This window comes from Oculina patagonica, chromosome 6 (genome assembly GCF_052425735.1).
Source record: "Oculina patagonica isolate OP01 chromosome 6, crgOcupat, whole genome shotgun sequence".
NCBI lineage: Eukaryota > Metazoa > Cnidaria > Anthozoa > Scleractinia > Oculinidae > Oculina > Oculina patagonica.
In genome coordinates, this window is record NC_135763.1 from 34178716 (window position 1) to 34193521 (window position 14806).

The 14806-nt window shown below is 38.3% G+C and overlaps 1 protein-coding gene across 1 annotated transcript; it reads left to right on the plus strand.

Annotated features, from left to right (window-relative positions):
- Window positions 1–1582: 1582 nt before the first annotated feature.
- Window positions 1583–12351, plus strand: LOC144658047 (uncharacterized). Its single transcript, XM_078518373.1, has 4 exons — window positions 1583–1903; window positions 6594–6984; window positions 9499–10088; window positions 10632–12351. The coding sequence occupies exons 1-4, from the start codon at window positions 1583–1585 to the stop codon at window positions 10797–10799; spliced, it is 1470 nt and encodes a 489-aa protein (XP_078374499.1). The 3' UTR covers window positions 10800–12351.
- The last annotated feature ends 2455 nt before the right edge of the window (window positions 12352–14806 follow it).

Below are 14806 nucleotides of genomic sequence, written 5' to 3' on the forward strand. Positions count from 1 at the left end.
CTTTACGAATTATACGGTGCTATTTAACAATTAGACTACGAGCCCAAGTTTTCTATGAGCAAATAGTCAACGAGGCGCAGCCGAGTTGACTATCGCTCATAGAAAACGAGGGCGAGTAGTCTAATTGTTTTAGTAGAAACTCTAAAGGATTGAAGTCCAAAACCTACAATATTGTGCACTTTGACGACAAAAATCAAGAAAATTTACCGCTTAAGAGCTACGCGAGCGCGCGACTGTTTTCTATCGGCGAATAGAAATCAGTGGGAGAACCAATCAGATTCGCGGATTTCCAATAGAACACAGCTGAGTTTCTACTAAAAAGAGAAACATGTTATTGCAAAAATCCTAACTAGCAGGAGACTGACCTCGATCACTGCATTTCGACAAGCTCAGAAACCTTTTTGGACGATTTTTGCGTTTGTCGAGAGGGGGCTTGTATTTCTGAGAGGCTTATTTTAAGGGGATCTTTTTTTTCGAAATTTAACAGTTTTCTGCCAAAGAAGACCTTTACCAGGTTTATTTATGCGTTTCCTATGATATCTTGAAATAACGTGAACATTGGATGATGGACGAAATATCTTCCCTAGGCAGAAACACCAAAAAACAAACCAGTGGACTCTCATGCAGAATAAAAGATCTTTATTTGGTGTTTTTGCGGAGCTTACGTGCGCGCCGAAGCACACCCGAGCGGAGCAAAGCCCCATACCTAACAAACTTGGCCCTCTGATCGAGCTAAAAAAATTGCTTGTCACGTGATATTACGTACGTCTGTACGTCCATCCGCTATTATACTGAGCGCACGAAACTGCAAGGCTGAACCAACTGCGTAGAAAACTTAATGCAACGAGACATGATAGAGACCAATCCGAGAGTCAAAAATGCATAACTGTAGAAGGCTGTTTCGGACTCTTTAGTCCTCGTCAGTACAGTATAATGCCACAGAGAACAGAATGTGCAGCCAACGCGAGTCAACTGACACCAGATAAGGTCTCAAATTCGAAATGTCTCATAAAAAAAAAAAAGAAAGTGGGAAGTAAGTAAATCTGTCTTTAGTACGCAATTATTCGAGATCATTGTCAATATTGATATGTTGGAAATAAATAACTGAAACCAATGACAGACTGTGGAGCTCCGCTATTAGGTTCGTCTGAAATCGAACCTGAGGTTCGATTTCTGCCTGGTTTAATTAGTTTTCATTTGCTTGACGGTGTATTTTATAACGGAAATTTGCTTAATTATTTGCTGGCTTGCTAATTGCTATATGCTTGAAGTATATATATATATATATATATATATATCGTTGGCAATCCAATTTCGCAGTAAAACGGCCCAAAACGGTCACTAGACGGAAACACTTCAACATTTTGTCCGCAAGAAATCTGTTTACTAGTAAGTTTATTTGAAATGGCGCGATTTTTTTGTCCGCGATTTGGCGCTAAACTTTTGTTCTCCTTGAGCTAGCTGATTGGACAAATCTCATGACGTCACCACCCTTGACCTAACATGGTCATGGGGCGCACCATTTTCAAACGCAGGCTTTATCATTTGCTTCGCCAACATCGACTCCCTTCAAGAAATCGCAATGCGTGGTCAAGAATCTTCATCACGGGAGCTTTACCCTGACGAGAAAAAGGGTATAGTCATTTCCAAAGCGAGAGCGCATGATCAAGGACAAACTTCCCTGGTTTATGGCTTGAAAATTGTCCTTGATTCTCAGGACGAGGAAAACGCTCGAGTTTTGGGAAACCCATTTCGTCTGGAGGACGAAGATGGTCGGTATATTTGGTATAATAAGGAGTTGAGAGACGACGAGAATGAGATTGAAGTGGGATCGATAATTTCTTACAGGCTCCATAAGCCTTTCCAAGAGCGACGTTACGTAGGCAACACGAAAAAGAAACTGGTAAGTCTTGTTACAGCTTGAGTGCATATGGCTGCCACTTGCTACTGTTATTGTATATACATATTGCGTTCGACAGATCAATTACAAGAAGAGAGACCAATCTTTAATATGAATGAGCACGTCAAAATGCATTTTCACTGCTCAATTATGATTATTAGAAACGGTAGTATGGAAGTGTTGTAAAGGGAATTCTTATTTGAAAGCTTATAATGTTAGATTAGGTGGTGTTTGTCAGCAACATGGAACCCAGCAGTCATCCCGGCATAGTAAATGAAACATTCGGAAATGGCAATCGAACGAAATCGAACGATCTTTGTGGGGTTCGATGTCGATTGGTTATCCAGTGGATAGAGCGTTCTCACCAAGTTAACAAGACCGTTTTGCTCGCATTAAAAACACCATTAAACTCAGAGATTGTGGGGTAAGCCCGGCCTGACCAATCGATGAAAATCGATGATCGGAAATCAATCAATCAATCGAGGATGGTTAGTTAATTGATATTGATTGGCATCGGCCAACCGATGACCAATCGATAGTCACAAATAAAATTTCCTAAATTACATCGATTGCTATCGATTTTCATCGATTGTTATCGATATCTTGCAGCGTACTTGGGCATTCCCAGGATAATTCTACAGGATATCCGGAAATAGATTTTCGCAATCCTAAAACGATTGATCGTGAAGAAGCGGATAAAGCAACGGACGTTACACTTGTTATTAAGTGCATAGTCAAAGGCTACCATCTGCTCAAGTAACCTAAACGCTAGTGTAAACCTTGCCCCTTTTCTTAATAACGTTGTTTTTGCTACATAACAGTATATCACGAAAATAAATAAATGAGGTATTAATCGCTTTTAAGAGCCACTGAGTTGATATAATCAAACCAAATAAAAAACGATCGATGAAAATCGATAAGCTTTGCCATTGAAAGCTAATGCTGTGTACTGGCTGCGAGGTGAATACATCAATCAACTCTTAAAATACCTTTTACAAGCTTGTCTTCAATTGAAATCCCAATTTCTCGCAATAAAGATGCTCTTTTAACGAAATATCGTCTTTATTGTTAAAGCCCATTGTGGAAAACGATGGAATTTGAATCGAAATAGTATGAGCACAACAAAGTGAGAATGATACAAAACGTTTGCTTAGTAACCACACAGTCATTTAAAGAAAGAAGTCTGGGTCGAGTCATGTTCGATCGGTGATCAGTAAACAACATAAACAACACGGAAAAGTTCACTGAAAGTTCAAATTCTAATTATATCAGCTATCTGTGGATAAAAATTTGTTGCTAAATGGGAGTTTAACAAATGGGAAGCTTTGTGGAGGAATGGAGATTCCATGTCAGCTCGAGTTTAGCTGCTCAAGAGAGGTGCAAATAAATTGTTTGAAAGAACTAGTGACGAACAATTCGAGACTGAGGCATTAAAGGATCCTCTAGCGGACAGACCTTTTACCAAAAGCAATGATCGGCAACAGCAGGTTTCAGGTTTCAGGTGTTTTTAGTTTTTTTTTTTTCTGTCCGAGACCAGGCAATGTACACCCCTCAAAAGCAATGGTCTCATAGATAAGCCACAACCACGATTTTGAGCCCAAAATTTCAGCAAAAAGGTGCGGCTTATACACAAGTTTTTACAGTATAAGCATTTCTGATAAGCATTTTTAGAGTGCAGAAATATTGTTTTCTGTAACATTTGAGATCAGGCTGATTTAGGCTGTCTCAAATTTCAGAACCTATTTTCTCCAAAACAAAGCACTCTTCTGGCACAAAATTTTCCCCGGCAATTATTGACATTTAATATCTAGCATATACTAAAAGAATGGCTTTGTAAGTTGAATACCATATAGTTATGAATTTAGAATTTTGATGATGTCATGTGAAAGCACTCTATTGCATTTGTTCAAAGGAATTAAAATTCCTTTGAACAAAGCTCATATGTTAAAAATGTGGTCTGACTGCCTTCTAGGTTACTAGTACCCAAGCTCTGGTAAACCTTTACATAAAAAGCAAGCCCATCGAAAACAGCTTATTTTACATCCTTATTTTACTGATAATTCATTTTAGTGATCGCTCGACACCCCTTTCAAACTTGAACATGGACATGTTTTCGCTTATTTTAAAGATGCAATAGATGGTAAAAATCATTTAACTCCTCTCGCCTTCCCTTTACTTTAAATCAGGTGACTGTGATCAGAAACCAAATTTTGATTCAAACATTGGTCTGCCCTTATATTTTTAAGAAGATGAATGCATTATTGAAATTGACTAACGGATTCAAATTTCAAATAATCAATTTATTAATGTACTCTAGGGGGTACACTTCACTTGGCAAGACTGTAACCCTAAAATGAAAACTTGAAGTATTATATGTACTTTCAAAGAAAATTGCAAGCAGATTACCAACTGCCATACAGGCTGGATGATTATGAAAATATCTTACTAACAATGTGCTTGACTCTTTCAAAGTCACCGAAGACAATTTTAAACAGTGATTCAGAGAGAAAAAGGGGACATCTCACTTTTATGATATTGAGAGAAATCATAAATAGTCAATGCTACCTCAATTTTTTTTAGGTCAAAATCAAAGATCCTTTTCTTTTTATGCAACGAAACTTCGGAACGAGCTACCTTTTTATATCAAACAGCCTGAGAGCATAGCGATTTTTAAAAAGAACCTTAAAATATTTCTTTTTTGTAATAGTTTTCAGGGTTGGAAACTAAAATTTCGGAGCACTCGCCATCTGGGCGAGTGACCTTTGAATTGCACTCGCCCAGGTCAGTTTTCACTCGCCCAGTCTCCTTTAGTAAAAAAAAAAGCCCCCCTCCCCCAACGAATTATAAAATGTTCACCGTGCGTGTCACCGTGGTGGTCGATCGCGATACAGACTGCAACCTATTTCTTAAATAAAAAAAATATCCTAAAATAGATCCTAACTCCAAAATAAAAACACAAACACTTACTTCAAACGCATTTTTATTGATACCTATTCCCAAATTCCTGTAGTTTGCAATTTAAGTGTCGAAATTGTACAGTATAAGCAGCGGGAAATGGCCGTCTTGCAGCGTTCGAGGCTCGGTGGACGAGTCAACGGTATTTATGACCAGAGGTATTACTTTGTACAACTACGTCCATCATGTAACAATCACCAAGCAGAAGCCATTTTTGACTGTTTATGAACGCGAACCAGCTTAGTTGTCATTGTTGGAGATTTCAAAATGTTGGTAGGCTATCGGCTTGTGAACAGTGTAGATTATTTTAAAGTGGAAGGTAAAAACTTACGCTTATTTTGAATAAACTATTCTGGATATTGAAATCTTACTCGCCAAACCGGGCGAGTGTTCTGTGATTTGTACTCGCCCGACAGTTTTCACACTCGCCTGGGCGAGCGGGCGAGCGCTAATTTCCAACCCTGGTTTTTAACCCGAATAATAACCTAGTCATAGATTTTAATAATTGCATGTTTAAGTAAGATTTTCAGCTAGTTTTATTCTTTTCAATCGTGTGCAATTGTAAGGGCATTGAGAATTTTAAATGCGCATTAAGAACCTTTTTTGTTATTATTGTTATTATTATTATTATTATTATTATTACTAATATTATTATTAAAGTAAACAACTTAGCGAATGATCCTGTAGATTGATTTCAATCTACATGTATAAATTGAGTACGATTGACATTCAGTTTGACTGCGTTGACCTTTCCATTTTCTTTACCATGCCGAGAATCATACATGTTTAGGGTTGAAATGTTCCCTTTTTACCTGTGTCTTGTGACAGGTAGAATATTTGTTTTCTGTCTCCACCTGACCAACATCCAACTTGAACAATATTATTTAAATATTTTAATTTTTTAACAATAACAAAATCCAACTGTGGTTTTATAACAATGACATTTTGTTGCTAATTTGTCTCATGCTTGATCGTGATATTTGCTGTCTTTGTCCTGTGCATTGCAAAGATGACATCATCTAGCTTTTTTTTACCGGTAGTAGAGTCTGATAACTACCAAGCAAGAACTTCTTGGAGCTGCACAGAGTAAACATGAATGAAAATATTATTCAATCAACAACTTCTGAATTAACAAGGATTTTCTTGCTTGTCACCAACAACAGGCATCAATTTTTTTTTTAACCTGTCACTTCCGAAAATTACCTGAAATCGACAGGTATACACCTGTACAGGGATCATTTCGACCCCTGCATGTGCAGTCTACCTTGAAAGTTCCAAATTATAAACGACCCATTTCGACCCTCAGAGTTCTTTCTCTCCACACATCAATCCATTATTATTTATTTATTTACTCTGAGAGTACTACGTGACTGCGTGATGCAGTTAAATGTGTGTGTTCATTGACATAATGTGATTTGCGCGATGCAGTCATTGTGTCACCCACAAATGACCACTGCTCACCATTAGAGTTCTCAGTAGCTCAGTGGTTAGAGCGTCCGACTAGTGTACGGAAGGTCGTGGGTTCAAGTCCCATCTGTGAACTCAGAATTTTTTTTCTGAGTTCTTTCTCTCCACACATCAATCTATTATTATTTACTCATTTAATTATACTATTTTTATATTTTCAAATTTTTCTCACTGGAATATTACAGCCATGCGACTTTGTGCTGCATACATTGTCTATTCATTTCTTAAATTATTATCAAAATTTATTATATCCTTTTTTATTTGTAAACAGGAAACAAACAAGATTCTTTCACTTCTGAACTTCCGGGAGTGTGGTGGGATGGTTTATCCCAGTGTTAAAGAAGCATTTCCAAATGCAGTGATTGCAAAAACCAAGGGCATATATCAAGAAACTAGACCCAATCATCCTTATGCCCTGATCAGCATTTCCTATGCTGTAAAAGTGGATGGCCGAATTGAGCTTGTGACACGGTCAGAAGAGGTGGTGACTTTGAGCAACCGCTGTGCAAGTCATACTTCAGACCCCACTAAACTGGTCACTTTACCAGTTCAAGACCCATCATCTGAAGAAGATGTTGGGGCTGTTATATTGGTTGGATTTGGGACAAACCCAATGAAAAATGGCAGATACCAAGCAGTCTGTGAAGGCATCCTCTGTGAAGGTAAGTCCATACCAAAAGCATCCTGCATGGGAAATAAAAATAAACTTTGGCAGCGTTTTTTTTTTTATTGGGAACAACAAACTTTTTACAATACTAACATTACTTGTAAATAATAAAGATGGTAGATTTCAAGCTCGGTGATAAATAGTGAAGAAATTATTCAACATGACACGAGTGTGGGACAAAGAAAAAATCTGAGTCCCCGACGGGAATCCAACCCATGGCCTCCCAGATACCGGTTGGGCGCTCTAACCAACTGAGCTACGAGAGACTCGTTGTGAGCTGGGCCATTTACTAGGTTGATATGTGACACGCGTCCTGCATACTGCTAGGATCAGCAATGTCGAAATCATCAAATGTGTAGTAAATAATAAAGATGGTAAATTTCAAGCTCGGTGATAAATAGTGAAGAAATTATTCAACATGACACGAGCGTGGGACAAAGAAAAAATCTGAGTCCCCGACGGGAATCCAACCCATGGCCTCCCAGATACCGGTTGGGCGCTCTAACCAACTGAGCTACGAGTTGTGAGCTGGGCCATTTACTAGGTTGATATGTGACACACGTCCTGCATACTGCCAGGATCAGCAATGTCGAAATCATCAAATGTGTAGTAAATAATAAAGATGGATTTCAAGCTCGGTGATAAATAGTGAAGAAATTATTCAACATGACACAAGCGTGGGACAAAGAAAAAATCTGAGTCCCCGACGAGAATCGAACTCATGGCCTCCCAGATACCGGTTGGGCGCTCGAACCAACTGAGCTACGAGAGACTCGTTGTGAGCTGGCCAAGTGGCCAGTGACAGCTATGATTTCACTAGCCAAAGCCAATTTTCTACTAGCCAGAAACTTTCGAACATGGTGTTCATTTTTTTTTACTAAACCACCTGAGACAAAAGCCAAGTTGGACGAGAAATCGGACAAAATTGGCCATATTTTCCTCGCTTTTTTTGCTCCTACCCACCACAGAATAATATCGGATATTATCCATTGAAACCGCACCTTACATGTGTACAGGAAAGCGTTTTTAAATCATTCACGTACTCGACCTCTCATCCTCGTTATATATGCAACCTTTCCCAATCACTGATTAACGTTACAACCTACATGTACATTATGCTCGATTTCCCAGAGTGGCTAAAAATTAGCAGAAACAGTTTACAGTTTTCTTTCACTTGTCACTTGCGTCACTAGAGAGTCCAAAAAAGTAACTGTTTGTTTGCTTTCATAACCCTAAGCTTGTTAGTTCAATCTGTTCTCCCAGAGTCGTTTATAATTTGTGGTTTCTTTTCACAAAAATGCCTGAAATTTTCACTAGCCATTTTGGCTAGTGAAAGCCCAGAACCTACTAGCCAAAACAGCATTTCTACTAGCCTTTGGCTAGTTGGCTACTGTTAGTCTCGAGCCCTGCTATTTATCACCGAGCTTGAAATTTACCATCTTTATTATTACTACACAAATGATGATTTCGACATTGCTGATCCTAGCAGTATGCAGGATGTGTGTCACATAACAACCTAGTAAATTGCCCAGCTCACCACAAGTCTCTCGTAGCTCAGTTGGTTAGAGCGCTCAACCGGTATCTGGGAGGCCATGGGTTCGATTCCCGTCTGGGACTCAGATTTTTTCTTTGTCCCACGCTCGTGTCATGTTGAATAATTTCTTCACTAACATTACTTTACCACAAATTGCTTATAATACTAACATTAACTACATTACTAAGAGAACATTGTTGACAATACTGACACTACTGTACCTTATACTATTACATTACTGGTATTACCTATCATATTAACATTACATAACTTACAATACTAACCTAATTTCCTAACCTGATTTCAATGCAGTGTGTAGAGCCAGGTCTTTCAAAAACACCATTCGACCGTCTGTCATTGGCCCGTGTGTACTACTACTGGCGATAAATAAATTTCATTCCACAGCCACAACTATTTACAGTAATTTTAACTGACGCAGATTGAAATATGCAGTTTAGTTGTCAGAAATATGGTGGAACCCTGTTAATACGGACGCCATGGGGACAGGCCAAATTGTCCTTATTAACAGGGTGTCCATATTAAGCAGGGTCTCAGTCAAAAGTCACGGATACATAGACGACAGGCAAACGTTTTTGCAGCAACAAAACATTATCATTTAAATATACTGTCACTGTAACAAATGTAAACTGTGAACTCTCTGATTAAAATCAATAGTTTTTACCAAAACCTTACGATCTAGTCATACTTCGAACTAACTCAACAGTGGGATTTTTTGGCCGGCACAGTCATTAATGGGTTAATAATGTATGTAAAAAAAATTTTATTTTAAAATAATTTTTTGGTTTATTTTTTTTTAAATTTTTTTTGTGATTTGAAGTAAATTTTTTTAAAATGCCCCACCCCTTACCCCCTCCCCCTGCTGAATGAGTATATGACAAAGTAAAACCTTTTTGTTAGCTTCCACTAGACTCCAACTGAATATTAAAGAACAGACTATTTCCGTTTGTTTTTTAGAATGTCCTGGACTCCCATCTTACAAAATGAAGAGCAGCCCAAGAGGAAAGTGCATCATTATAAATAATGATCAGTTCCATAATGTGGCCTACAATCGTGATGGTGCCAAACATGATGAAAAAAGGCTTAAAGATCTCTTTGAGGAACTCGGCTTTGTTGTGGATGTCAGAAGAAATCTAACTCGGGATGAAATAAATAAAACGTCTAAAGATGTGGCAGCTGAAGATCACAGCAACTTTGATGCTTTTGTGTTTATCATCATGTCACATGGTGGAAGCCGTGATGCTGTGTGTGGGGTTGACGATAGAGCTGCATATGTTGAAGATGTAATGAGCGAATTCAAAGCAATCAAATGTCCAACCCTCCGCAACAAACCAAAATTGTTCTTCATTCAGTGTTGTAGAGGGCCATTAAGTGAATTTATTTCTCCCCCTGATCGTCACTGTGATAGCCTTGTGCCCACCCTTAACCATGACTCCACACTTGCCAGAGGTGCTTGTGCACAAGAAACTGACTTTCTCTTGGCCTTTGCATCTGCACCTGGGCATTATTCTTATCGATATCCAGAGTCTGGCTCGGTGTTTATTGAAGTGAGTATGAAAGTTTCATCGTTTTTGTCTTTTTTTTCTCTGAGAGAAATAAGCCCACTCAGAAAGAGTTTTTCAAAATGCACTCTTATAGTACCCCCAAGGAGCTAACATTCAGTACCCCTGGGACCCTCTCATTTAAGACCCTGTGAGTGCCCAGTGTTATAAGATGCACTCGGGATCAGCAAGGAGCCAGGTAATGAAACCTTAAACTACATGTACACTACATTGGGCTTTGAGCAACACAATCTAATTGCAGATAAAATTTTAATCCTTGGTTAAGCAATTTAATCTCTGATAAGCACTAATCCCGGTTTTGAACAACCAGGCCCTGGAAATTGGAGAAATTTTCTATGTAGTCAAACCACTTCATAAGGTGGATACCTCCCTGTTAATGTGGATTCTCTTCCATGTCCCTTCGGTGTCTATATCAATTAGGTTTGACTGTGCAGTTGACTTGAAATCTTTCCCAATCGCTTCTTGGGGGCATTTGACCAATTTTATTTGGAAAATGCAAAGAACTCTCTTGGTTTTATCTGTTCTTAGGTTTTGGTAGATGTTATTAGAAAGCATCGTAAACACAGCCACCTGATTGAGATGTTGACAGAGGTCACTAGACAAGTGGTGGAAAGAGGCACCACAGCAGGTGACAAGATGCCGAGAGTTCAGGTCCCAGCTTACAGTAATACACTGAGGGCCAAGCTGCCCCTGTAAGCCATCACATGCAGCAAATGATAACCAATAGCAGAGGAAGCTAATGAACTGCAAGTTGTTTGCATAGTTGTATAGATTGTTACAGTATTTAACTGACTGCTTGAGCTGGGTAGGGAAAATTACAATTATTTACAGGTTTTAGATTACTTTGTAAAAGTAAAGTCTGTCCGAGCCTAAGTGGCCCATAGAGCCGGAGCTTATCCCGGTTTCCGTAGCATTAAGCGACTAGGAGTATTGCTACTCCCCCCTGAATGGGATGCTAGTCCATCGCAGGGTTACCCCCCAGCAGTAAGTTCGCCGGTACCCATTTATACACCTGGGTGGAGAGAGGCACTGTGAGAGTAAAGTGTCTTGCCCAAGAACACAACGCAGCGCCCCGGCCAGGCCTCGAACCCGGGCCGTTTGACTCGGAGTCGAGCACGCTAACCATTGGGCCACCGCGTCTCCACAGATTACTTTGTAGTAACCCATTAACTACATGAAGTTTTTTTTACAACTGCAATGGGTTAATAGAGCTTTTATGGTATTTCATGGTACTTTTAGTCTTGGAGGGTTATTTCCTAGTCTTATAGTGACTGAACAAATAGAACTTGTGTTATACTGTTTATTTTATAATATTAGAATTGCAAAAGTGGTTTTACAAATTCACATGTGCCTGTGCGGGTCAAGTTACACAGATGGATGCAGAAAATTACCAAATTTTGACCAAAAAAGACAGGAAAATAAAGCAGTTGATCAATAAATCTCTGAATGACTGAATATATTTTCAGACAGTTTACTATTTGCTCATTTTTACTGTAGAATATCTGTGGGTATTATCTTTCAAACCAATTGCAATATTGTCAATGTATCAAAACTTGTTGCTACAATATATGAAATAAAAATCAGCTATTTTTGGAATTTTAGTGGGATAAATGCCCTTAGATCAAAATAATGTGATAATGTTTTCTGGACCTCACTTATTACAGAAATGTATGTTTAAAAGGGCTAGACTGTGATGTTAGACACCATTTTAGTATATATTTTTAATGTATAGTATCTGTATATGTACACAGATGTACATGTGAGTCATTTTGGCGAAATTACTGTGAAATGTGCCGATGTTCACTTGCCACTTGAATACAGCCTAAAGAATGATTTATTTTTGACATCTGAAACTTTTCAGTTGAATTATGACTGTATACAGGTCAGTGCAGGAGTAAATGATCCTCCATTGCAGAAGAGAGAGAAGAGACAAAAGGATACAATAATTCTATTTCGATTGACTTTTAGTAAAGTAGTTTTTTTTAAAAAAGACGACTAAGATGTGATGTAGTGTTATGGGCCAGTTTGGAAGATGGAGGCTTTAGAAGCCATGATTTATAGGTAGCATAGCTTAATAGTTTTATATTGGTCATTTAAAAAACTTTGCCCATTTCATGACCAGGGCAGCTTAGCAGGTAATGCTCTAACAGGTAATGCTCTTAACAGTCTGTAGGTATGGCCCAGTAAAATAAATGTAAAATTAAACCATAAGATGGTCCTAAAGTAATTAAAATGGTTTTGTAGTTTATCCACTGCTGTTTTTTCTTGTGTCTGGATATTTATTTTGTGTATTTTTTTTAAGCGATGACCATCGCACAAAGGGGGATCTTAGTCTGGTCTGTCGCGATCGAACAAAAATCAAGTTTAACTTAACAAGAAATCGCCGCGTAGAACACAAAAGCATAATACTCCCGTGCAGTTAGAATGGAACACTACAATGTATAAACGAAAGAGATTAATTATAAATGATGGGATTTATTTTATTCAGTGGACAGAAATTTCTAATTGTTATAATATAAAGGGCCGCAATGAGCAAGAGACCATTTGACCTTTCTTTAAAAGCTTGCTCGTGCGTATCGTATGTCGTTCATCAGATGTCACACTATAATATAACACAATCTCTGTTGAGACAATTGCAACATAGGGAAATCGAAAAAAAATTAAAAATATAAAATAAAATATAACTGTTAATCAACTGAGCAAATCTACAAAGAAAATGTATTAATTGCATCCTTTGCCTGTGAATTTATAAGTACAGTGTATTTATTTAAATTCAATCAGATCCTAACTATGCTATTTATACAATCACTAACACTGCTTATGTTTGAAAAATGTACGCTGCAGTTGGGTAACAGTCTTTTTCACGCACAACGTGTCAGCTACTTTTATTTACGATAAGTTTTTGACAAATTTCCTCAAACTTATGTAAGACCCCTTGTGAAACGTCATCGCTTCTGCATGCATTGCGTGCCATTTATTTAATTTTATTTTTGACTGGGGAGTGATTTCTCATGTCCCAGATTGTCGACTGCTATGAATGCATTTTTTAAAATTTTAAAAATATACAAAAGCGAGGAGTGTTTCTAACAATAATCAGCATCCAATTTCTCCTACGTACCCTATCAGTACTCAGTTCTCTTCCCAATAGAATGCAGCATCTTAAAGTTTTATCATCTTACAGTGTAAATGATTAAAAGCTAACTACAGTAGATTTTTCACACTGCACTTGACAAACTCAACATTTCAATTACTTTGACCAGCACTCAATGCAACGTGTTACAAGTAAAATCATTTGGCCACTGCACCTCCCATTTTTTGACCAGGTAATTACAGGAATAAAGCAATCTATCAGTAAAACGGAGTCTAAACCTGTGATGGGCTATCATCCTATCCAGGGGGAGTAGCAATACTCAAATAAGCGTCATGTTGCAAAAACTGCGACGAGGGCAACTTTGAAAATTTTGGAATTTTAATTATTTTTCAGGAAAATAATTTAACATCGGATTTTCATACAAAGACGCACTATATTTCCTGCCCTGCTATCAAAATGGTGGTTACGGACATGAAATCTTCAATTGTTCTGGGTGTGTCGAAAACTCAGACCTCGGACCCGAAAAACTCCGATCTCGCCACCACTCTGTGCCTGGAAAGCGGGAGAGTTAGAGCCTATACATTTACTTTTATATCTTCGACTTCCTTATGATATAATGATTAGCAAGCAGGGCACAGCCATCGGCACATTAGCATATTTTTGCTTAGGACCTAATCAGCCCTATCAACCCGAGGTTAATTCTTTTTTTAAATAAAAATCTCCGAACTGCGCTAAACTGCTGTGACCAATATATAAAAAAATAACAAACAAATAATTCAAACAATCAGTCAATCGATTCATAAATCTATCAATCAATAAACTTAATTTTTTAAGTGTCGATTTTCACAGCGTTCTAATTAGTTTTAAGACAAGTCCATTAGTACGCCTTGCGTGCCTATCTTTATTAATTATCAGCGAGAGACCACGCTATATAAAAGTGAAACATGTTATTGCAAGAATCCTAACTAGCAGGAGACTGACCTCGATCACTGCATTTCGACAAACTCCGAAACCTTTTTGGGAGGATTTTTGCGTCTGTCGAGATTTGGGGAGGGGGCTTGTATTTCTGAGAGGTGATGCTGTAAAGTGAAACTTTATTGTGAGAACCCTAACTAGCAGGGGCTGACCTCGTTTGCTGCATTTCGAGAAATTCACAAGCATATCAAGATCATGGGAAAGATCTAGATATTTTGCACAACTGAACATGGCAAACGACATAAACCCGGCATTAGGAACGAAGGATGGCGGAAGATGGCGAGAGTGGAAATGGATTACAGTACTGACAGACTATATAAAAAAAATTGACTGGTATCCCTTTCAAACTTTTCAAAACTTCAATTCTAACATAGCATTTCTTTGTTAAATTTAACTCTGTCGTTGGTATTGTCCATAGAATGCTTAATTAAGGGTGCGCCAGCGTTTTATTTGCGTTGAAAAATTGACCAATTACATTAGTCTTAATACCTAGACGTGCATGCCAGCGCTAAAACACAGGCCCCGAAGCGAGCTTTCTGTTACCGCTTCTCTCAACCGAAATTTTGCCCGGGGTTTGGGACGCTTTAAAGCTTTCGTTCTTTCCTCGGAGATCAGCGAAGTTGGAGCCAGGGCTAAA

Coding starts and splice junctions, on each gene's coding strand:
- LOC144658047 (XM_078518373.1), top strand. CDS start 1,583: ATGCGTGGTCAAGAATCTTCATCACGGGAGCTTTACCCTGACGAGAAA. Junction 1,904..6,593: donor GCAACACGAAAAAGAAACTG/GTAAGTCTTGTT, acceptor ATTTGTAAACAG/GAAACAAACAAGATTCTTTC. Junction 10,089..10,631: donor CTGGCTCGGTGTTTATTGAA/GTGAGTATGAAA, acceptor ATCTGTTCTTAG/GTTTTGGTAGATGTTATTAG.